The sequence below is a fragment of the Asparagus officinalis genome, chromosome 1 (genome assembly GCF_001876935.1).
Source record: "Asparagus officinalis chromosome 1, Aspof.V1, whole genome shotgun sequence".
Lineage (NCBI taxonomy): Eukaryota > Viridiplantae > Streptophyta > Magnoliopsida > Asparagales > Asparagaceae > Asparagus > Asparagus officinalis.
Genome location: NC_033794.1, coordinates 13,753,977 through 13,779,140, shown reverse-complemented (window position 1 = coordinate 13,779,140; position 25,164 = coordinate 13,753,977). Strand labels below are relative to the sequence as shown.

Genomic DNA, 25,164 nt, shown 5'->3' with positions numbered 1-25,164 from the left:
TGACAATATGCTGTTTTTGTTCAGTGCTTTTTCAATGTCATTTCAGGCTCATCCAGAAGCTATTGAAAGAACCTACTGAATGGAGGATCAAGCCTATTCAAAATTATGATAAACTACTTTGCTTTTTGCAGCTGATAGATCAACAGGAGAGCATGTCAAAACTACAGCAGAGATAGGAGAGAGAAGACATGCTTGTATTGATACTAACGAGGTTGATGTTGATCTTACAATTGATGGCAATGATGAAATGGTTTCTAGGGAGGAAATCATCTTGAAGATTATTGATAGTAACCAAGAAGCAATTGACAAATAAGACTTTCGTGGGGCTACAATGGAGACTAGGTCAACAGTAAATTCACTAAAGAAGAGCAAGAAGTCAAAGGAGGATGTTGGTGCTGGAAAAATTTATAATGACATAGAAAAAATGGCTGAAGTAATGCTTGCAAGTGCTGAGATATTCAACAAGGCTCGGGAAAAGACTATAATTAAAGCAAATGATCTTTGGAGTCTTTTGGTTGAGATTGGGGTCAACGACGAACACATTGATGATGCATATATATTCTTACTTAATTCTCCCGAGAATCTAAGGGGAGTACTTAGATGTCCAAGGGAGATAGAAAAAATGGCTGAAGCAATGCTTACAAGTGTCGAGATATTCAACAAGGCTCGGGAAAAGACTATAATTAAAGCAGATGATCTTTGGAGTCTTTTGGTTGAGATTGGGGTCAACGACGAACGCATTGATGATGCATATATATTCTTACTTAATTCTTCGGAGAATCTAAGGGGAGTACTTGGATGTCCAAGGGAGATGCAGAAGCAAATACTCGTGAGGATGATGCATAGGGCATCTATGCCACCCCCGCCTCATTATTAGCTTCTTACCTACTCATCTTTAATATTTTAGTTTTTCACTTTTGATAGATTCTTTTGGGTATTTGGTGGTAATTATAGTTTCTTGTCACGTTTGGTTATTGTATGGCAATTATAAACTTGTTGCCGAATTATGGATGCTTATGGCAAACTTGGAATATTTGATGGCTATTGTAACTTCTTGTCACTTTTTGGTTATTGTATGATGATTACAAACTTATTGCCGATTTATGGATGCTTATGACAAACTTGGCTTTGCTTGGTCAATGACTTTTGTTAAATACATGTGGCAAAATTGGTTGGAGAATTGATATTTATGTTTTGATAAGATACATCGTGTGTTTTGTCAATTTGGGTTATGTGTATTGATTTGATAAGATCATGTGCTATTAGTATAAGGTCATTTGTGTAAATTTACATATATTATATTTTTTTTTCTTCCCCTCCCTCCATTATTACTCCCAAACAAGTTATATTAATTTCACCTTCATTCACCTTACTCAACTCCTAAACAACATATTACAATTCTCCTTCATTCCCTTCCCCTTGTTTATCTTTCCTTCCCTTCCCTTAGTGAACTCCCAAACATAGCATTCAGGTAAATGTTTGAGGGGAGAGAGGATAGAAAGAAAGAGGGAGGTGAGAGGAGAGGAGGAGAGTGAGGGAGAGAGGTTGCAAGGAGAGGTGAAGTTAAAGGAGGGAGCGAGGGGAGGCAAGAGTGGAGGAGAAGGAAAAGGGACAGGGAGTGAGGGTTAAATAAGAAAAATATCAAGAAGAGGGATAAGATTGGAAAAGGAGGGAGTAGGAGAGGGGATGGGAAGTTGGAAATTGAGAGGAGAGGTCCGAGAGGAGAAGATGATGGAGAGAGAGATAGTTGAAATATTTTTGACAAATACTAGAATCTGAAGGGTAAACCTATAAATATAGAAAACTTGAGATGTATATATGCCATAAATCCTTAATTTTGCTGCTCAAATTGAAAAAGTGGAAAAGGCATTTGAGGCCCCATTTTGATAAAGAGAATGTGCCTAAGCTCCATGACTAAGTCAATCATTGCCCAACTCCTTAAAGTGAGAAAGAAATGCAATCAAGTGTCAACCCCTATTATATAGTGCTACCTCATCAAGCATCCAAAAATCTTTTTTTATTTTCATTCTACCTCTAACTATAACCCATGTCACGTGGCTAATTTTCTTGGAGTTCTTGCGAATACTGATGGTTCTTTCTCTCTCCTCTTTTATATTAAGGTTAACAACAAACACATTAGGAGTGTTTGACAAATTATTTTGGGGTTAATTACGATTTCTAAAACTTTCTAGGGGTTTTTTTTTTGCAAAATTTTAGTTATTTACGATTTCTAGAATTTATGTGAGGTTTTTTGCTAATTTTTAGGGTGTTATTTATAAATTTTTAAATCTTTAGCAGTTCTCTATAATTGTTTGAAAGTTATTTGCCTTTTATGAAACTTCTATGGTGTTTTCTACCAATTTTTGGGGGGTTATTTCTAATTTTTAAAACTTTTACATGTTTTCTGCAATTTTAAGGAAGTTCTAAAACTTTTAGGGGAATATTTGCAATTTGTAAAACTTTTAGGGGCTGCTTGAATGTTAAATTTATGAGTTAGTTGTTAATAAGTATTATACATACTAGTATTTAGACCCGTGCAAAGCACGGTTTTTTAAAAGATTTTCTGTAAATATTGAACATGTTACGAAAATAAAAGTATTCTGCTTTAGATATGAAGTATAGTGTTGGAAGTGAATCGAATAATTAGAATCCTTTCATCTGTGAAATACTAATTAGAAATTAAAAAATGAGCAAAAAATAATATCAAGTTTTAATATTAGTCCCTTAAATATTTAATATTTTGAAACTGGTTTCTCAAATCTTTTAAAAGTACAATGAAATTTCTCTCCCCATCCAACATGAAATCCTCTCTGCTTTTGTTTTATAATATAATTTAGGAACACAAACCACATTGTTACATTTTTATAACTACCAATTTTATTTTTTCAAATATAGATTAAGAGCATGCAGTCAAATAAATAAACCCGTAAGTTTTGCACGGATAAGTTTCGTAGGGGACGCATTAATCTTAGCATCTCCATTGCTTTGAGGCTAATCGATGCAGACAATCTTAAAAGAAGAGCTTTCCTTTAGCCAAGAAATGAAAATAATCACAGAGGCTCATATGGTGCATTATATAACAATGGAAAGTGTATTTCTACCTATGATGTGGTAACGCCACATTCGAGCTCCTATATACGCTGCAACTTTTGCACCCTACAAAAATATTTACATAGTCCCTACAAAAATAAGAATAAACCAAAAGAAAAATATAAGTTTAGAAATTCAAATTATTTTTTTCTATAGAAAATGCAATAAATTACAAATTTTAATGATAATAATACGACCAAGACACATATTAGCCAAAAATATTAGTAAATTGCATGACTTGGGTCTGCAATAATAAGGAATTTACCATGAAACTCTATATGAGTATTTAAACCCGTGCAAAGCACAGATTCTAAAAGATTTTCTGCAAATATTTAACATGTTATCAAAATAAAGTATTCTGCTTTAGATATAAAGTATAGTTGTGAAAGTGAACCGAATAATTAATAAACAGTTTGGTTATTATTCGTCTAGATATTCGAGCAAGTTCGGTTCGTTAACTACTTAATTAACCAAATTTCTAAAGATCAAATAACTACTCAAAACTGAAATCGAAATAGCACAATAAAGGTCAGTTTTTTCATTGCATAAATATGTGAAAATATTTATCTAAAATTTAAGTATAAAAAGTGAAATAAAGATATTGTTTCATAAATGTGATGAACCGAGTTGACACTCCGACTCCAATGGCAAGAAACAAATAATACTCAGTCTGTAGGTAAAAGAAATACTTTATATCAACAACTTTCTTGAAATCTGCTTCAAGAGCCCGTACCATATACTTGTGAAAATCAAAAATTGGGTTTCCTTTGCAATGTGTATGTGGTAAGAGATCCACAAAGAATTAAATAAAATTAGAAGTAGGACATCTGTTTGAAATTTTTGAATTAATTACCATGATGAAGCCCAAACTCATAGTGGTGTAGTCTGATTTAGTTACGGATCCATAGAATTGTTTGCCAAAAGAATACTGAAGCAAACATAAAATTAATTAGACTCAGAAAATCTGACAACTTCCTGAGAAATCAATAGAATCTTTTAAGAAAGAATAATAAATATTGTTAAAGAAATATGAATAAGAAGTTGTAGGAAAAGCATGTAACTAAAAGTAGAACAAAAGCATAAAAATGATTAGATGTAAAACTTCCTAAATCTTTCTTAGAAGTCCAATAATATTCACACTTAATTGACAGACATCTTCTGAGATAGAAGAACAAATACCACTAACAAAAATGTCTGGGTTTCTAATATCAAGATTTCGAAATATGGGAACGACTCAATAATTGATGTAAACAATGGAAAGCATCATTTTCAATCAAAGCATGAATATGCTTGGGCCAACACATTTAACCTGAATATACTTGCGCACAGATTCAGAAAAGATCCATTTTAGCTGGAATTTACATAACATATTGCACAACCAGCCATACCTTCAATTTGAAATTCAAACCAATTGTTTCTAAGATGAAGAAATTTCTTCAGAAATCCAACTGTATGGAAAGACAAATTCTTTATTTCAGATCAAAATTAATCAGAATACCGTAAGATCTCTGGTCAAACCCCCCACAACAAAACCCACCCCACAGACACACTTAAACTGATAACTGAATGTGGACTTAAGATTCCATCATATTATATATAGTGTTGCATTTAACACCAAATAAATTTGCAGACAGCAGGCATGTTCTAATAAAAAACGAATGTTTATTTAGTAATCATAGAGCTACCTATGTATTCACTCATATCAGTGTGAATCTTCATAGCCAGAATAAGTCCATTGTTAATATATGATGTCATAATCTCAAACCACAATCTAAGACACAGCTCAATAGGACTAAAATTTAAATCCAGTGCACCAACATATTTATATGCATCATGACCCAAAAGTCAGCAAACCTATGTATTCAAACTTTTAACTGTCTGCAACTACCCAGAAACCGTCAATTGCCACAATTCAAGGACCATACCAACCTAAGATGTTATCTCCTCTATTCACATGTTACTCCTGAGCTATCTGATCGTTCTCTTTCATGAAAAAAACATTTCCATTCAATGGAAAATATAAAAAAAGTCACTCGGTGTTATTATTGACTCCATCAATAATTTAACAAACAAACTGGATGATGAAAATACTTCGAAGAAAATTTTTATCAACACAAAGCATAATTTCAATAATCACAGAAATGACAGCAGATGTGTATTTACATAAAAGAAAGCCACATGGCATTACTCTTAATAGATAACCATGAGCATAACTACTCAAGCCCCACTGTTGATACTAACATACTTAGGTGCAAAAATATCTAACCGTCATTGATAGAAGATGCATATTTTTGAACATCTTCAGTATGCAAATTAAGGGGGATTCTTAGACCAACTGCCTGACCAGCAACAGATAACCATGATGGTAAGTATTTAGCAATCACAAAGTCCTGTTGATTGTGACCCAGAAGTAACTTCATCCACTCGCTAGTTCCGCAGGGATGTAGCATGTACCATGGGCAAGGTAAGAATGGATGTTCCTAGTAGCATCAAAAACTACATCAGTAACATAGTGGGGGGGGGGGGGGGGGTGGGGGGGGGGGGGAGGAAAAGTTAAGAAAAGAGAAGAATAATTGCAGTAATATTGAAAGCCCTTATGGTCTAAATCAATAAAACAACTCACACCCCATATTTCTGGAGTCCTGCATTTCAGAAAAATCTACATCAAAACCTCCTCAGAATTTTCGAAGTCAACTAACTTCAATTCGCAAGTATTATACACATCGATCCAATAGTTTAAAGGCTTCATTTCATTTAGCTATTTTATTTCAACATAATTTTCTAACTTCATTTCATTCACTTTTCTTTGTTAATATCCTTTAACAAAATCAACGCCAACTATTTTCCACTATGGGGGTATCGATTTATTAAAATAAAACTTCATGGTATCACCAAAATTCAAAAAAGATTAAACTTTGGGGTGTTAAAGTGCAATTAACCATCAAAAAACCATCAAGAAAATCAAAGCAATTAAGAAGAGGATTGAGTACCAAGTCGAGGGCAATCTTCTCATGGTCACTAGCGACTGCTAATTGCTTCACTATCCCTTCAATCTACATTTAACAGCATCCTAAACCCCTAAAAACTCAAACAAAGCCCTAATTTGACCGAAGAAACAAACAAAACCCTAAAAAATTCACACCTCGAAAGCGGCGATCTTTCGCTTCTCGTACAGCTTGTCGGCTAACCCTCGCTGGACCGTGACCGGAATCACATCTCCCATTGCTTCGCTGTTTGATCGACATTCAACTTTGAGATTGGTAACGGAGAGTTATTAGAGGATGACGTCAGCATCAACGATTCACGGGAGATCTGAAGGAGGAGGAAGATAGTGGAAAATCGTCGGTTCTTCTACGATTCAAGGGGAGCGATAACTTAATATGAAGAGAGTGGATACGTAGAGAAAAAAGTGGATCCGGAGAGGAGAGGTTGGTTAGAGAGAAAATGGGTGGTTTTTAGACCTGCTTAGTCGTGGGAGTTTAAGAACCGCAGTTAGCAGTTAATACGGGGATTTTTTTACTGTTCATTCTTATTGTTCTCCTTTAGTAATAAAGAAGTAGATTAGTTCTGAAGTTTAAAATTTAGATGTAGTCGTTACTTATTAGGCTTTGCAGTCAGTTGTTAAGTTTAACATTTAGTTATTAAGATTAATAGTTAGTTGTTAAGTTTAATAATTAGTCATTAAAATTAATAGTTAGTTGTTATGTTAATGTTGTATGTTAAGTTTATTGACTTTCTGTTAATAGTTAGTCGCTTGTAAACACTTTTGCTAATTATGTTTCGCGTGGATGCTTAATAATATTTTATTTTATTTAATGCTATCATCTGATATTTCACTGCAATATCATACTCCCTTTAAAAGCAGGAGTTCGGAAAATCTTTTTTAGACAAATATACCCCTTTATAGTTTGAACTACCTTATCTATAATCAAATTCTAATTTTCAATGGTTAATATTACCCTTCACTATTTTAAATATTTTATTTATATCTTAATCTATCCTAATCATAATCATATCTTATCCTAATCCTATATGAACCATGTTTAGCTTAACAATTTAAAAAAAAATAAAATATTAATAAAATATATAAAACATAAAAATGATATTAGTTTGTTAAGATAAAGAAATTACAAGTAGATAACATATTATAATACATGAAGTATTGTAAAAAAACCGTAAAAAGTTTTAAAACTGCAGAAAAGACCCTGAAAAGTTCAAAATTATAAAACTCATCCAAATATCTCAAAACTTAAAATAAAAAACATGAAATTAAAAAATTAACATCAGTTTGCAAAGAATTTAAAATTTACAGTTAACACGTCAATGTCTCAAAAATTATAGAAACACCCTCAAAAGTTTAAATTACAGACAAGCACATTAAAATTCTAAAATTTTAAAACTTACAAACAACACAGATGAATTCAAGAGATTACCATGATACACCTAAAATTTTTGACATTTAAATTTAAATTTTTTAATTAACACCCTCAATATCTCAAAAATTATAGAAACACCTTCAAAAGTTCAAATTATAAAAAACCACCCTAAAATTCTAAAATTTGTAAATAAAATAAGATGAATTCAAGATATTACCCTTAGACACCTAAAAAATTAAAATTTGCCAAAATTAACCTCAAAATTTTTAAAAAACTCCTTCAAAATTTAAAAATCGTAAAAAAAACTCTAAATTTTCAAAATTTTTAACTAGCACACATCAAATTCGTCGATTGGTAGACCGCTGAAATTTAATATTTTTCAAAATTAATCTATAGTTTTAATAATTATAAAAGACACCCTCAAAATTTTAGAGTTACAAGAAATATACTAACATTTAAAAAATCACCACCAACACATGAAACATAAAATTTACAACTACCAAACTTAAAAGTAAAATTTTTTAAAAACTCTTTCAAAATTTTAAAAATTATAAATCACACCCTCAAAGTTCAAAACCACAAAAATGGGCTAAAATTTTAAAACTTGGCAAAGAAAAGTGTAATTGTTTGGTATTTTTCATATATATATATATATATTAAAATTTCTAATTTAGGGATTTACTATCCATTTTCAGCATCTAAGAATAGTCTAAGTTGATACTGGTAAACAAAAACAATAAGAATTGATTAAAAACATCCGGTTAATGGATAAAATTTTTAAAAATATTATAGATTAAAAATTATCGGCACTATATAAATTAAAGTAATTTCATATAATTTTAGTAATAAGTTGGGGTAGCCAAAATACATTCGTAACATTAATTGATAGATGTTTAAATCCATAGAAATGATAAAACACTATAATATTATACCTTAGCATTAATTGATTTTAATTTAGAAACTTTAATCTTTGACGTTAATAATATTTATAGGGTAAAAGAATACAAGAAATTACATATGGAGAAATTATTAGAATATTTAGAGATAACTTTAAAAGAATTGAGTTATTTCCATTGCAAATGGGAAAGTGATGGAAATAAAGCTAAAATTCAGAAAACGTCAATGAATCACTTGAATTGGCATTAACATAAGACATATCTATTAATGAAGCACTGAATGAGTTACATTAAAAAATAATTTAATAACTTTATCCTAATCAAAGAAAAAATCTCCATGGAAGACATAAGAAAAATTAGTAAGTATTCATAAATTTCATACTGTGTTCTGCAAATTAAATATTAATATTATAATCTAAGAGAAATTGGTAATGAATAATGCAGGTATTTAGTTTAGATCTTTATGAAAAATGTCAGGGATAGAGCAAAGGTAATATTATTGAAATAACAGAAATTATTATTGGATGCACATCAGAAGAATTCATTTTAGAGGAAAATAAAGAGATAGCTTCTAATTTATTTAAGTAATAAATTAGGAACACAAAGAATTTTATATATATGAAATTAATATTTATTCTCAGAAATAGAAAAAAAATCAAAGTCTTATATTTTGAGCAGTTTGTGTTGAACATCATAAGTACATTTGACTTCTTTGTAAAGTTAAATGAGATGATAAAAAATTAACGAGCCTAGGAAAGATAATAGCATAAAAAAATACAAAATTAACCTGATGTCACAATTGATGTAGATGATGAAGACAATACTCTAGAATTGTCCGAGAAATGATAAAAGATAAACCTGAAGAAGGATTGATCTTAACTCAATAAAAAATAAAATAGAAGAAATAAAACCAATATTTTATGAATATTTTATAGAATAGTTTAATTATTTTGAGTGAAATTAGGAATCTTTAGAAGGGAGTTTCATGAATTTTTTCAGTACTTTTATATTCTTATGTGGAATGTTTTTATCATATAAAAGTATACTAGAGTTAGCATTAATCTTTAATTTATATTTTTTTATGAAGTCTATCAATGATTAGGAATAAACTTCATATTCTCTTTTGCATCGTTTTAACATACTTTAAATCAATCATTTTTTCATATTGGTTTTAAATATTCACCTTCCTTGTATAATACTATTTTAATATTTTTCACTTTGTAATGCTATACTTTCTCAAATAAAGCTTAGTTTCATATCGGTCAAAAATAATATGAAAATTCAAATTATTTTTAAATTATATTTGTTTTTTATCAATTCAAATATCAACATGAAAATTTAAATTGGGTGTATCCCATTTAAACAAACATAAAAAAAATAATCGGGATGTAAGAGTTTAAAGAAAAAAATGAGCACAAATTGCCAAAAATACTTAATCATGGTATTAAATCACGTGCATTGCACGTGTGTAAAAACTAGTATGTATAAATCTTTAACTTTAATAACTGACTCTTGAGCTTAACAACTAATACTTAAATCTAATATCTAATTCTTAAGTTTAACAACTGATGGACAATATTAATAATTAATACTTAAATCTAACAACTAACTCTTAAGTTAATAGTCAGTCTTTTTTTTTTGAGAAAAAGGCTGGATTACCGAAATAGTAATCCAGCCAGCTAAAGTTAATTGTCAGTCTTTAAATTTGATAACTAACTCACAACATCAACAATCATACCATGCTACCTGATTCTTTAACTTCAAATGTTCAAGCAAAATACATTAGAATATTCTCTAATGTGGTTGTAATTAACTCTTAAGATTAGCTGTTTTGAAAATACTTTGATGTGGTTGTGATAACTTAGGTTAAAAATAGTTATTTTATGTTGTTTAAAGTTATAATATACATTTTCTCTGCTTTAAATGATGTAATTCTAACAGCTATATCATAAGTTTTGGAACTAACTCATAAGGTTAATAACTAACTCATGAGATTATAACAACGAACTTATAAAATTTATAACTAACTTATAAGTTTAACAACTAAGTCAGAAAATTGGCAGCTAATTCTTTCTCTTTAAATGTTCAACCAGAATACTTTAAAATATTCTACAAAATACAAAATATTTTTAATAAACAACAAAATATATCAGATTGGCTCGTTGGCAGTAGCTCAGACCAGAAAAATCTAAGAATGAGATAACTAAAAAAACCTACTTACCATCATTCATAACAATAAAAATTCACGACCCAAAGGATATGGGCAGTTTTCTACAGTTAAGGAATTCCATTTTTCAACTTCGAATGTTTAACAAAAATATCCCAACTCCTTCATTTTTTTTTGGGTAGAAACCAAATCCCTCGTCGGCATTTTATCAAACACTCTCCTGGCTGCAACAAGCACACTCAATCGAGCATGGCTCGCAAATCATGCAATTGTAAAGTGAAAATATTCTTCGTGGGTATTTTTGTTGGAGTTATAATAAGTGTAATTTAAAACTTGACATTGCAGTGGGAAAGTTTAGTCCCACATAGGAAATGGAATAAGAGGGAATAGTGTTTATAAGCCTTTTCCTTCTCTCCTATGCCTAGAAGTAAATAAAGTTTATGCTCCACATCACACGTGCGCGCGCCGGCCGGGTCGGGCCGGGCTCGGGGTCGGGTAGGGTGCACACGATCTGCGAACACGAATGTAGCTCCTATTTGAGGGGCTCTTAACCTGCTATATTTTGTTTTTGCTAATTGGAATAATTAAAACATAATTAATATGATGTAACCTGCTATATTTTGTTTTTGCTAATTGGAATAATTAAAACATAATTAATATGATGCAGATTAAAAACGTGATTAATAGAAATATTTTGTAACGAAAATGTGATAAATATTTTTCGGATTTATTTTGTAAACCTTCTATATTTTGTTTTTGCTAATTGGAATAACTAAAACATAATTAATATGATGCAGATTAAAAACGTGATTAATAGAAATATTTTGTAACGAAAATGTGATAAATATTTTTCGGATTTATTTTGTAACTGAAATATTTTGTAACAGGCTTAGACACATTCCCTTTATCAAGATGGGTCTCAAAGCATTTTTCTCTTGCAAAAAAAAGCAGCAAAATATACATTTGGTAAACTAGATCACATTTTTAGGATTGTTTTAAAGCCGGCGTTACTTTTTAAATCTTATTACTAACAAATACCACTTTTCATGACAAATTGATAATTTAGCCTTTTAAAATATGGGCACTGCTAACGACACCCTCACTCCATATCAGGAGGGAGGGAGCTTGTGTCCCGTAAACCCGACCTAACTAGGGGTGCTAAACTGTATCCGTATCCGATGAAATTACTGTAATCGTATCCGTTAGGATACGTATATGGTTACTCAAATCTATAACCGATAGGATATGGTTACGGATATGGTTTTGTAATGAAATATCCGTATCCGTATTCGAAATATCTGAATTCATATTAGTCATACTCTTACAATAGTTTCGATGCTTAGATTATGTATTTTTGATTAATTTTGATGATCAAGATGTCTAATCTTAACTTTTCAATTATAATGAACTTATTAACGAACTCTTTTGTATCACATGAACTATGTTTTTCTCCATACTATCTAGTTTTCTCATATCCGTTTTGTATCCGCATGCATATCCGCATATATATCTGTAACCGTATCCGATTTTAGCGGATATGGTTATGAATTTTTCTTACCGGGGTATATCCGTATCTGTATCCGAGATGGGTAAGCGGATATGGATATGATAAATGTCATATCCGAGCCGTATCCGGACCGAGTGCACCCCAGACCTAACCCATTTTGAGCCCTCCTCCTCTGCATGTATGATTTTTTATGGGGAAATGCAGCATGATTCAAGCCAAACGTGACTTTATGATGCCATCTCAGCACCACTTGCTATTCGTGGTCACATGGTGGTCAGATACAGCAAATAGTCTATCTACGAAAAAATATGTACGAAACCGAAGAACAATATCAAATATTTGATTCCTTTTGAATGAAAGCATCAAACTAATGTCCCCAAATTCCAAAACCCTAACACCCAACTCAAAAACCCTTTTAATTTAGATCCCAAATCTCTTCCCTCTTCTCATCTCCCCATTTATTGAATTTGGTGTTTTTAGAAGAAGAAGAAGAAGAACAATTATGGAGAAAGCATCAAAGAAGCTTATAAATCTTTTCTATTGCGATGAGTCGGAGGAGCTCGCACGAAAGATCGCTGAAGAATCCGACGCCATTAGACTCCAGTCGATATCTTGGAGGTATTTTTCTATTTTTATTTATTTATTTTTGCCTTATGTTTTGGTAAATGATGAATTTGATTGATAGATGAGTAGATGGGTGGATTTTTATACTGAAGTGTAGATTTTGATCCTGTTTTTACTGTAAAGTCTAGGTTTGATCTTGTGGGTGGAAAAAGATTGTTTTTTTTCTCCAGCTTATGTTTGGGATAGAAAATTATTATATATTCCATTAACTCCAAGGACTGTAGCTATTAGTTTCTATAACAATAACAATATGGATAAAGATAGAGATATATTATCATCATTGCATTACTATGTATACTCAATTTTGGAGTTGAAGGCTTGTTAAGATAACATACATGGAGCAAAGATAGATTTGTCGAAATTTTATGGGCTGTCATTCTTCCCTTATTGTTAGTGAGATATGTTTTAGCCCGATGCATATGTATCTCAGTTCACATAGGCCAAAATAATACTCATTCATCCTGAGATATAATTAAGTGAAATAGAAATTGTCAATAATCCATGTCTTACTTTTGCTGTCTGCACTCTATTGTTCTCTACATAACAAACACGATGGTGCTCTAGAAAATTCAGATTCCTTTGTGGCTGAGGTTTTTTCTGAGCATTATAGTTTGGAACAGTCCAATAAACTATTTAAGTGTGAATTTATGTGTATTTATGTCTCACATTAGTGTTTACAGGGATATTAAATTGTACAAGATTTTTCTGTCTTAGTCACTTGGATATGGTACAACATTTAGATGCCTGAGTCCTATGAATTGAACACTTCTTATATAATTAAGAGAAGAGAAATTTGTATATTATTGTATGTAAAGACTGTAAAAGTTTTAGAGAGTATATCTGGATGGATCTGCAGGGGAAGAATAAAAGACGAAGTGATATTACTTCAATGGCCTTGCAAACACATGCCATGTTAATTTTTTTTTCACACACAAGATGTTCCTTTTTTCTTCGAGTTAAGCTATTGTTTTATCATGTAACGAATCGAACTGATCCAACATTTTTTCATCAACAGAAGCTTTGCAGATGGATTTCCTAATCTTTTCATCAACAATGCTCATGACATAAGAGGACAGCATGTTGCCTTTCTAGCCTCTTTCAGCTCTCCTGCAGTCATATTTGAGCAGATATCAGTAATATTTGCATTGCCAAAGCTCTTCATAGCATCCTTCACATTGGTATTGCCATTTTTCCCAACTGGTTCTTTTGAGCGAATGGAAGAAGAAGGGGATGTTGCTACTGCATTTACTATGGCAAGGATATTGTCGATGGTGCCCAAATCTAGGGGTGGTCCAACTAGTTTAGTCATCTATGATATTCATGCTTTGCAGGTTGGTTTGCAATAGTAAGGCCATAAATTAATTTGGTCATCGTATACTTTCATTTCTTCAAATGGTTCAGTTGAGATAGTTGTTTTGGTCTCACCGAATGTGTTTAAGAACAGAAACTATGCAGATTTTGTTTGCTAATTGTATTTATTGCTGACTCATCAATTATGATATTGTCATCGTTTTTACAAGATGTGTAAATCTGTTGTTTTTAATGTTCTCATTTTAAAAAATGTTCTATGGAAACAGCAGATGCTGAAACTACATGATGGTTGATTAGAAAGAGTGATGAAACTGAGCAATTTTCATCCACTCCTTTTTGTTCCACATTTGGTTTGCTGAGCTTTACTCTTTAATATTGAACTTCTTTTGCAACCTTCTAAAAACAAGGTAGAGCTGATGACATTGGTGCTTGACATGCAAGTTACTACCAGCATTTGTCCTGACTCCTGATCTTACGATCTATCTTCGTGCTCCTTTAAAAACATATATTTCACTGTACTAGCACATGCTAATTTCAGAATCGATTTGCACTGCATCTAACATTGTTCTTCAGATGGTCAAGCCTTGAGGATAATTTTAATTCTTCAATATTTAATTATGGTGGTAATCCTGTCGTAACTACCGATAGATCCTAGTCAATTACTGTTCTGTGAAAATAATTTGGAGGCTTTGGGGTTTTTTTATTAAAAGAAGCTAGACAATGATAGAGGAAAAAGTGGATAAAGGGGACATGGTATTAACCTCGAATTCATGATTGGATCTCATAGTAGATATTGTGCTTTATAGCTTTTTGTTTGAGATAATATACTGGGGGCTTAGAGTATCTCTTCTTCTTTTCTTTTTTCTTTTTAATTGAAAGCCTGCGTCCTGCACTTAGACCTACCGCTCCCCACTAATCCAACCCCAATCCTTTTTACCTAAGCCAGGCCTCGACAACACATGCATGAATTTGTTAAACTAATATTTAAATATCCTTTTTTGAAAATCTTGTTTCTCACAATCCTGATAGTGTTTCTGTTTTTAATTTGGACAGGAAAGATTTTACTTTGGGGATGATGTCCTGCCTTGCTTTGAGACTGGGATTCCTTTGTTGTTGCAGCGTCTTCGTCAACTTCCTGATGCCAACAATGTGCGTATGCCCCTAAGTGTTTGTCTCCTCTAAAGACTGCAATTTACCTATAAATTTTAAAATCATACTCTGAATTTTGCTTCAGATAACTATAGCATTCCCGGATGATGGGGCTTGGAAGAGGTTTCACAAGCAGCTGCAACATTTTCCCATGGTTAGTTGTACATGTTACAAATATGTTATATAGTAAAAAACGGGTACGAGATGGCATCCCATTTTGCTAAATGAGCTACCAAGAGATAGGCTAGTGGTGGATCCACCTTGCTAGTCACATCAGAATATGTGGATCTCACCACTTCTATCTTTGCTAGCTCATTTTGCTAGATGAAATGGCAGCTCATATCCAATATCCTCATGTGCGTATCTTCTGTATGTGTGAATAGACAAAATTCTGGTAACTTTATTAATAATGTTTTGCACATATCCCAAATGGTAGGTGGTATGTGCTAAGGTGCGAGAAGGTGATAAGAGAATAGTGCGGCTGAAAGAAGGGAATCCTGAAGGTCAGCATGTTGTTATCGTTGATGATTTGGTGCAGTCTGGAGGCACTCTCATCGAGTGTCAGGTAAGACAAAATACCATTAAGGTGTAAATTTCTCGTTCAGAGTTAGGCTTTCTGCATAAGAGGATTTTGGCTGTTCCAGGCATGATTTAGACTTCTTTGTAGGTTTTGGTGAAAACTGAAAAGTTAGGCTAGTCTGCTGAAATAGAGATGGAGAAATATATGTTGCATGTTATAGTTCAGAAATTTTAATGAAAAATGGGGAACATCAGGAAAAGAGACTATCAAGCACAAGCAGTTGATGGTTCAAATCCGTATTATGTAGCTCATGGGAATTGAAAAAGATAATGATATTGACAAATTGTAAACAAGAAATTGTTAGGAACCAAACTTACTAATTTTCAATTCATGCGGATAGTGTAATCTAGTAAAATACTGCTACTACATTTGTTTTAACTTCAATCACTCAATTTATCTTATATCTATTGTAAGATCACGTGTCAGTCTGAAGTGAAGACAATATAAGATCATCACTGTCATCAGGATAATTGTGAAGCTTGTTTTAAATCTGATTGTTGGTTTAGTTGGTAAAGCCACAATCTGAAAATTGTTCTAGTGGTTTTTCTTTGCCTAAACCCCAAAACCAGGACATCACTTGCCTTTTCCCTTGCACATTCTTGATCAGTTGCTTGATGAACACTTTGGTCTTCATATTAGTCAAAATCTTGAGAACGTCAACCTAATATTTTAACTGGGAGAATGGTGCAGTTGTAATCATTGATAACCTTAAACTCAAGCTATCTCAAGGATTTCCCCCCCTCTTCTTGTTAGTGTGGCCATTTTCTACCTTTAGCTGATGACTCCTCCCTGTCCAAATTTCTTGTTACAACAACGTTCTAACCATTAAGAGTATAAACTTGTCACCCCTCAACTCTCAGCACAAGTTAACTTCAATTTACGTGCAGAAGAGGCTTTGAGATGGTCTAAGAGTAACTGGGTTTAAATTCTATCGAACATGTATTTAAAGTGGGTTATTAAAAATATGTATTATTGATTATAATATCCCAAGTTTTAACCTATGAAAACGGCGCTCAAACTACGATGGCATGTTATAATAATAAAATTATAATCCTCACTAAAACTTTGAAGTTTGGTGCAGTAGAATGAACTCTAAGACTAACAATCGATCCCATATTTTCAGAAAGTTTTGGCTGCTCACGGTGCTTCCAAAGTGAGCGCCTATGTGACCCATGGCGTGTTTCCCAAAAATTCTTGGGAGCGATTCACGAATACAAATAATGGTAAGAACTTGGCTTTCATTCTTGTTTTTATTTAACCTCGACTGTAGGTTCTAACCATAGTTTGTTTGCTAATATGTAGGCTCAGAGTGCCCATTTGCAAACTTTTGGATCACAGATTCATGTCCTCTGACTGTGAAGGCCATTGCCAATAAAGCTCCTTTTGAGGTGTTGAGCCTTGCTGGCTCTATTGCAGATGCCCTTCAAATCTAGGATATCACTTGACTATCTTTACTTGTCATTAGGAGAGTTTAGAGGGAAATGTAATGTAAGGACGGAAAAAAAAAAGGAAAAACCACTTGTTGATGAATATAAAAATTTTCGTGGTCTTTTGCAGTTGCTCTTGTGGAATTTGAACAATGATGTAGTTATCAGCAATGCTGAATTTATTCGCTTGTGATGTATAAGATTGTCACCGCTCAGGGTATGCAAGGGCAAATAAGAAGTTATCTTGTGTCGTGTTATTTTCGCGTTATGTGTACCATTTAGCTGTGTATATGCATTTTAATTAATTTTTTTCCCCTACCTACCAACAGCTTATGAAGTAATTCAAATGTGTAACTTTTCGCGCCAAAAAAAAAAAGTTTAAAATGTTTTCACCATTGAAGTAGTATGATAGTTTTAAGATAATCTATCAAACATAAAAAATTTACAAGGGAAATAAATGAGATAATCTGTTTAATTTGCCATTATGAAAGATAATCCCTTTAGAGGGATTAAACTAAGTTCACCCTTTAAATTTATGGATTAGTCTACCTCTTTATATAGGTTAAGAGATAGTCTTTCTTTTTACAAAGAAAAGAGTACTAGTCCTCCTTATTTTCAAACACTAACAACTAGTATGATCAATACAAAATTATTATTTCTTTAAGGGTAACATACCAATTTAGCCTTAAAAGTGACACCTCTCTAGTTTGGCCTAAAAGTAACGTTAGTGACATTAGCTTAAGAAGTGAAATATTAAATAATTTTGAGTGTCGGGAATACTTTTTAAATATTAAGTGATTTTTACATGTAGACCATTCAATCTCTCATTTTTCAGACCAATAGCATTCCTCTCTCTCTCGCTCCCTCTCCCTTCTCGCTTTGCCCACTTTCTCTTCACCATCCATTCATATAATTTAAAAAGAAAAATTCAGCATCATATTCCTCTCTAAAAACCTAACATCAAGCATTCTATAAAAAATCCAACCTCCTCCTCCTCTTCATCTCTTACTCTCTCTTTTCTTGCTCTACCCACTCCCTCTTCACCCTCGAATTGTTAAAAGCTCTATCTCCTTCTCCTCTTCCTTTCTCAAACCCAACATCAAACATTTTATATGAAGTATTGTTTTTTTTAGGGGGGAGGGGATGAAGAGGAGGAGAAAGAGGGCAAAAAAGAGAAAAAGAAGCTAGAAAAGTTAAGAAGAGGTGGGCTTGGAGAAAGAGGGAAATGAGGAAATAATAGGAAGAATACGGGAAAGAAGGGAAAAAAGGGAGAGAGCAGGGGAGGTTGAAGATTAGTTAGGATGAAAAAAGAATGAAGATTGAGGGCTCTATATGCAAAAAAATACTCAATATTTCGCTTAGTAATTATCTTCGGCATCGAAAATATCACTGTCTTCGTATTTGTTATTTTTAGGCTAAATTATCACCGGCGTCACTGTTTTTTTTGAGAGAAAGGATGGACTACTGTTAATCATAACAGTAGTCCAGCCAGCTAAATTAACCAAAAAATTGGCTGATACAAGAAGATACACATTCCCAACCAATAAGAATGTGTACTTGAGTTCAAACAAAAATTACAAACCAAAAGAAAAACTCTTGTTCCCCCACAAAAAGAAGCCAAACCATGCTCCAGCTCTGCCACTACAGAGTAACCCATCTCCAGCATGAATAAAAAAGCTGTCAACTACTACTACTACCAGATAGTAGACTATCTTAACTAAGAACAAAATTTTAACCAACTGAAAACAAAACAAGTTTATAGAACTGAAAGCAGAAATCATTCCAGCTGAATCACAGTGTTCACAAGTATTCCAGCTGTAGATTGCCCAACAGCAGGTTTCTTCTTTCTCCTCTCCTGAAGTCTGACAGTTCGAGCTAATAAATGCTTAGAACCTAACCAAAATGATGAAAAGATCAGAACTTTGTTCAAAACCTCCAGAGCTCTCTTCTTCTTGTTTGAGAAAATTCTATCATTTCGCTCCTGCCAAATACACCAAATAAGAGAACATAGAGTAACATCTCTTTCCTCATTCCATTTAGCTCCCTTATCCATACTGCAATTGATCCAAATATCTTTTAAAGAATTCAACTTAAAACTCTTATCAATATTCAATTTATATTGAATAGATCACCATGTAGAATATACAAACTCATGGTCCACAAATAAATGGAAGTGATTTTCCTCCTCTTTTGAACATAGACAACACATTAAATCCAAGTGAATACCCTTATTTTCTAGCTTATCTTTTGTATTTAGCCCCTGTCTTAAAGCCAGCCATACAAGAAATTTTACTTTTAAGGGAACAGGAATTTTCCAGAGATTTAAACAATCAAATCTTAAACCCCCATCAATAAGAAAATGATAGTAGGATTTAACTGTAAATTTAGCCCCTCATTCCATTTTCTCCTGTCCTCCCTTTGATCAAAATTAAAATCACTAATATCATTCATCAATTTGAGATATTTCCATTTTCTCCTGTCCTCCCTTTGATCAAAATTAAAATCACTAATATCATTCATCAATTTGAGATATTGGAGAACATAATTCCCAGTCAGTTGTCTACTAAACTGAATATTCCAAATCCATTCATTATTAACCTTTTTTCTCACACTACTAATGGGTGCAAAAGGAAAAGAAGTGATATTAAAAAGAGAGGGATAAATCGCAGCCAAGGTATAGGAACCTACCCATTTATCCAGCCAAAATAAAGTTTGATCACCTTTTCCCACATCCACAAGAGTGCTGCATAAAAAGCTACCAATATTATCAAAACAATTCCTCCAAAATTGAGTTAACATGAATCTACCAGAATGAAAAAATTCTGTCCAACTTTTCCTCTCAAAGTATTTGCAAAAACTGATTTGTTTCCATATTTCCAATTTATTATCAAACCATTTCCACCACCATTTTCCCAATAAAGCTTTATTCATGGTTTTTAAATTTACAATCCCCAAACCCCCAAACCCCCAAACTGCTTAGGTCTGCAAACCTCCTCCCAATTGACCAAATTAGAGGAGCCTTTATGGTTAAGAGAACCAGTCCACAAAAACCTTCTCATCATCTTGTCAATTTTTTCTATGAGCCACTTAGGAAATAAAAAGAAAGAAAGCCAAAAAATTGGCATAGAAGAAAGAACAGAATTCACCAAAACTAATCTCCCTCCTCTTGATAAAGTTTTTCCTTTCCATAAGACTAGCCTTCTTTCAAATTTCTCAACCAAAGGAGACCAGTCTGCTTTTTTTTAACTTTTCAGGCCTCAAAGGAACTCCAAGATAAGTGATGGGAAAATTCCCACTTTTACAATTCAACATAACAGCCAAGTTCTGTTGCAAAGAATCATTATCCTCAAGGGCAATGAGTATACTCTTGTTAAAACTTATTTTAAGACCAGAAGCAAGTTCAAAACAATATAGTATCAATTTTAGCACTGTCAACTGCTCTTTTTTATTTTTGCAAAAGATCAATGTGTCATCTGCATATTGTAAGCAACAGATTTTATGAGGCATATTAATCGGACCTAAACCTTCAATAAGAAGAGAATCTACAGCTAAACTCATCATCCTAGTAAAGGAATCAGCTGCCAAAACAAATAAAAGAGGAGATAGAGGATCTCCCTGACGAACCCCTCTCTTAGACATAATCCAGCTCCGAATTTTACCATTTATATCAATGGCAAACATACCCCCACTTAAACACATTTTAATCCAATTTAGCCACTTAGCTCCAAAATTTTTGGCTCTCATAACTTCCAAGATAAAATCTCAGTCTAACATATCATATGCCTTAACAAAGTCCAACTTCAATAAAATCCCTCCTTTTCTACCATTCTGAAAAGAGTCATTAATAATTTCCTGAGCTGCTAACACCTCATCCATCAAAAATCTGTTTTTAATAAAACCAGATTGGACAGGATCAATAAGCTTTTCAAGCTTAGGATTCAACCTATTAGTCAAGACTTTAGTAATCAATTTGTAAATCACATTTAAAAGACTGATAGGTCTGTAGTCATTAACCATGGAAGCTTCATTTTTCTTTGGAATAAGCACAATATGCTGTAGTCATTAACCATGGAAGCTTCATTTTTCTTTGGAATAAGCACAATATGAGCATAATTGAGCCTGGTTATTTCCAATTTACCTTCATAAAACTCCACAAACAGCTTCATAACATCACTTTTCACTGTTTAGTCTAAATTGATAAAGGGGTGTCACTTTTAAAGCTAAATCGGTATTTTAGCCTTGTTTCTTTACAAGATTTGGAATTTTGTGAATTTATATGTAGTAAAATTAGTTTAGGGCAAATATCTGCATGTCATCTATTCCTTTATACAAATAGGAGGATCAGAGATTCACTGTTCATGGTACAGTAAATGCTACAGTAGCATTTACTGTACCATGATTACTGTAGCTAATAAGTAATTAAAAATATTACTGTAGCACACGGGTATACTGTAACATTTAAAAGGTACTATAGCAGAGCGGGATACTGTAGCGCTTCCAAAAATTCAAATCACGCATATTAAAAAAGCGGGATTACTGTAGAAAAAAAAAATACCGTGCTTTGCACGGACCGCAAACTAGTGGTAATTTATGACAGTTCGGTGAAATTTACCCAAAAACTAAGGACAAATTTTCAAAACCAACCCTTTTAGACATTTAATTGCAAAAACCGACCCATTTTCATAATAATTGCAAAAACCGACCTGTTTTCAGCCCAGCGCTGAAAACAGGTCGGTTTTTGTAAAAAATTCTCCGAAACATCACGGGAGTTCAACTCCCATGAAGTTTATGGAGAAATTAAACTTCACGGGAGTTCAACTCTCGTGAAGCTTAATTTTTGCTTAAAACTCCACGGGAGTTCATCTCCCGTGGAGTTGCAGTCAACAAATCCAGAGAATCGATCTCTGGAAATTGTGACTGCAGCTTCACGGGAGTTCAACTCCCGTGAAATTGCAGTGCCAATTTTCCAGAGATCGAGTCTCTGGAAAATTGGCACTGCAACTCCATGGGAGTTGAACTCCCGTGGAGTTTGCTGCCACCTATTTAAGCGCGCGTGACCCCCCCGACCCCAGCCCACAAACCCTAACATTTCAACTTCGTTCCCAAACGCCGCTTCCCAGTTCCGTCGCCACCCCAGCCTCCAACCGCCGCCGCCCCAGCCTCCGACCCCCGCCAGTGCCCCAGATCCCGACCGCCGCCGCCGCCGCCGTCTCCGACCGCCGCCTCCCTTCAGATCTTAGTCAGATTTTCAAAAAAAAAGGTAAATTCTTTCTAAAAAAGCTATACCCTCTAATTTTTGTATTCTCCCACTATTTGATTGTGATTACATGTAGAAATCTAGATTTTAGAATTTAATTGTGAATTGTTTACGAATTTTGTGAAGAAATGTGAAAATTAGATTGGAAATTATCAATAAATGTGAAAATTAAAGGGAAAATTATCAATAAATGTGAAAATTAGAAGGAAAATTATCAATAATTTTGTGATATTTGTGAAGAATTAGTGTGTAAATTATCAATAATTTTGTCAAATTAGAGAAAAAATTATCAATAATTTCGAAAATTATTGTATTTAGAGTTTAGAATTTAATTGTGAATTATTTAGATTTTGTGAAGAAAAATTAGATTTTAGATTTTTGCATATGTATGATATAAATTAGATTTTAGAATTTAATTGTGAATTATTTACGAATTTTGTGAAGACGTATTAAATAATTTTGCGTATTTAGAGGTGAAATTATCAATTAATGTGGAAATTAGAGTTACTACCTAAATGTAAAAATTAGTAACAATCAATATTTATTTGGCTTTTCGTGTAATATTGATATTGAATTTTTCACTCTTCAGAGGTAACGATGAATGATCGAATTGTAATTCTCTGTTCTTATGATGGGAAGATTAATTACCTCGAGAATAATATGCCCGTTTATGAAGGAGGCACGACGAGACCGTTGTTCATAACAAAATCGTGTACTTTCGATGATTTGGTTAATGAATTACACAAACTTACATTAACTAACTCACGTGAGTATCACCTCAGTGTGGTTTGCAATTATCCTGTTGTGGAGAACAGAACAAGTGGCATTCAAATATCAAGTGACTACGATATGGGTCTCATTCATGTCTTACACGACGAGAAGCGTTCGGTCGAATTGTTCATTGAAAAACATCAGAGAGATTTGGGCAAATCGTTGAACTACGAAGGAATGTATTCCCGCATGTTGGAGGATCCTGAAGTTGATTCTGTAGGCTTTTTATCTCCTCAACAAGATGAATGTTGGACACAATCACAATACATGAGCGGTCCTTCGTTCGTGGGCACTTCGAATGCTTTCGATACTAACACGGGAATTCAAGAAGATAATGCAAGTGTTGAATCCGAGAATGATGATGAAGAGGAGGGATTACAAATTAATAGCATGACCTTGATAGATCGTGATGACGGGGAAAACCAACACATCGACGGGGCTTATGTTAATAATGAGTATGTCGGCTTAGAGGATCCGCCGCCCGATGAACTTCAAGGAGATGAATGGATTGATAACTCCGCGATGGAAAGTGTTCCTATTGGCACTAATAGCGGTGTTGATACACAGGCCGAGGACTTCTCATTCATCAAGGGAGATCTTTACGAGAGTAAGGATAAATTGATCCATGCTATTCGCACGTATTCCATTGCAAAAAATGTGAAGTTCAGGCCAACCAAAAATAATACTACAAGCTATAATGTGGTTTGTTTCTATCGCAAAGATGACGATGTCGAAGATAATAGTGTGAAGTTCAGGCCTACCAAAAATAATACTACAAGCTATAATGTGGTTTGTTTCTATCGCAAAGATGACGATGTCGAAGATAATAGTGGACACCACGACGGCAATGCGAGGTGTCCGTGGAAGCTTAATTCACGCTCGGGTTCAAGAGTAGGTGGGCAATTCAAAATCACGGCATACAATGGACTCCACACTTGTAGCAATCCTCGATTAGAGATGAATAACAAGAATGCGTCCTCTTCTTTTATATATCGATTGATTTTACCGCATCTGAGGGAGGATCTTGATCTAAGGCCGAAAGATATCCGTCTTTTAGTGCATAAAGCCACCAACTTGGATGTATCATATCACAAGTGTTGGAATGCTAGGAGGAAGGCGATGATAAAAATATTCGGGGATTGGGATAAATCGTATGAGATCTTACCTCATTATCTTGAAGCACTCAAAAGAGAAAATCCGGGGACTGTCTACGAAGTATCTTCGGACCACGTTGATGGCGGAGAACGGCGGTTCACCGGTGTATTTTGGGCATTTGGGCCCTGTATTGAGGGGTTTCAATATTGCCGTCCTCTTCTTAGCATTGATGGAACTCACTTATATGGTAAATACCCCGTAGAGATGCATGTACCGGACCGTGTGCTACGGCAGTTTACACTCTCTCAGCATATTCCAGATCCTGTCGAGCAGATCAATCGTCGGCGGCGCCCTACATCGCACCGGACTGACTGGGCCGTAGTCCGTGCGGCCTACATAGATAGGTGGGTTCAGAGGTGGGATTGCATACAGGATACGAGGCCCACAGCTGTTGACTATACCACGTATATGCGTTGGTATTGGGGTATCACACGTAGATGGATCACGCGTGACCCACAGCCTTTAGCTGGACACATGCCACGCCCACCGACAGATAGTTACATCCCTAGTGGGATGAACGAGAGAGATTACGTAAGTTTCTAAGCTAAATTATAATATTTTTTATTGAGTTGATACTTAATAAATTGTTTACCACGCAGGTCCGTGTTTTAGATAGCATTGATGCTGATATTGATGCGCACGTGACTGAGATTCAGGATCAGGTGGCGTTAGGTCTCCTCAGCAGGATCAAGAAGAGCATAGCGCAGGTGTTCCATAAGACTCACGTCGACGAGTTCGCAGGCCGTGAGGACAGGTCTCGCTCATTTGGACGGGCGTACGCTCGACGTCGACGGCCGCGTGATGATGACGCCGGCACTTCGCATGCCGATGGAGCCGGCACTTCGCATGCCGAT

The 25,164-nt window shown here is 33.9% G+C and overlaps 2 protein-coding genes across 2 annotated transcripts in view; both read left to right on the top strand.

The window, feature by feature from the left end:
• Window positions 12,332-17,388, top strand: LOC109850984 (ribose-phosphate pyrophosphokinase 4). Its single transcript, XM_020421079.1, has 7 exons — window positions 12,332-12,654; window positions 13,676-13,991; window positions 15,025-15,120; window positions 15,206-15,274; window positions 15,557-15,685; window positions 16,824-16,923; window positions 17,003-17,388. Exons 1-7 carry the CDS (start codon window positions 12,539-12,541, stop codon window positions 17,131-17,133), a joined length of 957 nt encoding a protein of 318 aa, XP_020276668.1. The 5' UTR covers window positions 12,332-12,538; the 3' UTR covers window positions 17,134-17,388.
• Window positions 22,748-25,164, top strand: part of LOC109830832 — a 3,446-nt gene continuing 1,029 nt past the window's right edge. Inside the window, exons 1-3 of the mRNA XM_020398195.1 lie at window positions 22,748-23,823; window positions 23,911-24,841; window positions 24,910-25,158. Of these exons, the coding sequence (XP_020253784.1) occupies window positions 22,982-23,823; window positions 23,911-24,841; window positions 24,910-25,158 (2,022 nt within the window). The 5' untranslated portion in view covers window positions 22,748-22,981. The remainder of the gene's footprint in view (window positions 23,824-23,910; window positions 24,842-24,909; window positions 25,159-25,164) is intronic.

Bases quoted from the DNA above. Each gene is read 5' to 3' on its own strand.
- LOC109850984 (XM_020421079.1), top strand. From the start codon at position 12,539: ATGGAGAAAGCATCAAAGAAGCTTATAAATCTTTTCTATTGCGATGAG. The intron at 12,655-13,675 runs GTATTTTTCTAT...TTTCATCAACAG, and splicing joins CTCCAGTCGATATCTTGGAG to AAGCTTTGCAGATGGATTTC. The intron at 13,992-15,024 runs GTTGGTTTGCAA...TAATTTGGACAG, and splicing joins ATGATATTCATGCTTTGCAG to GAAAGATTTTACTTTGGGGA.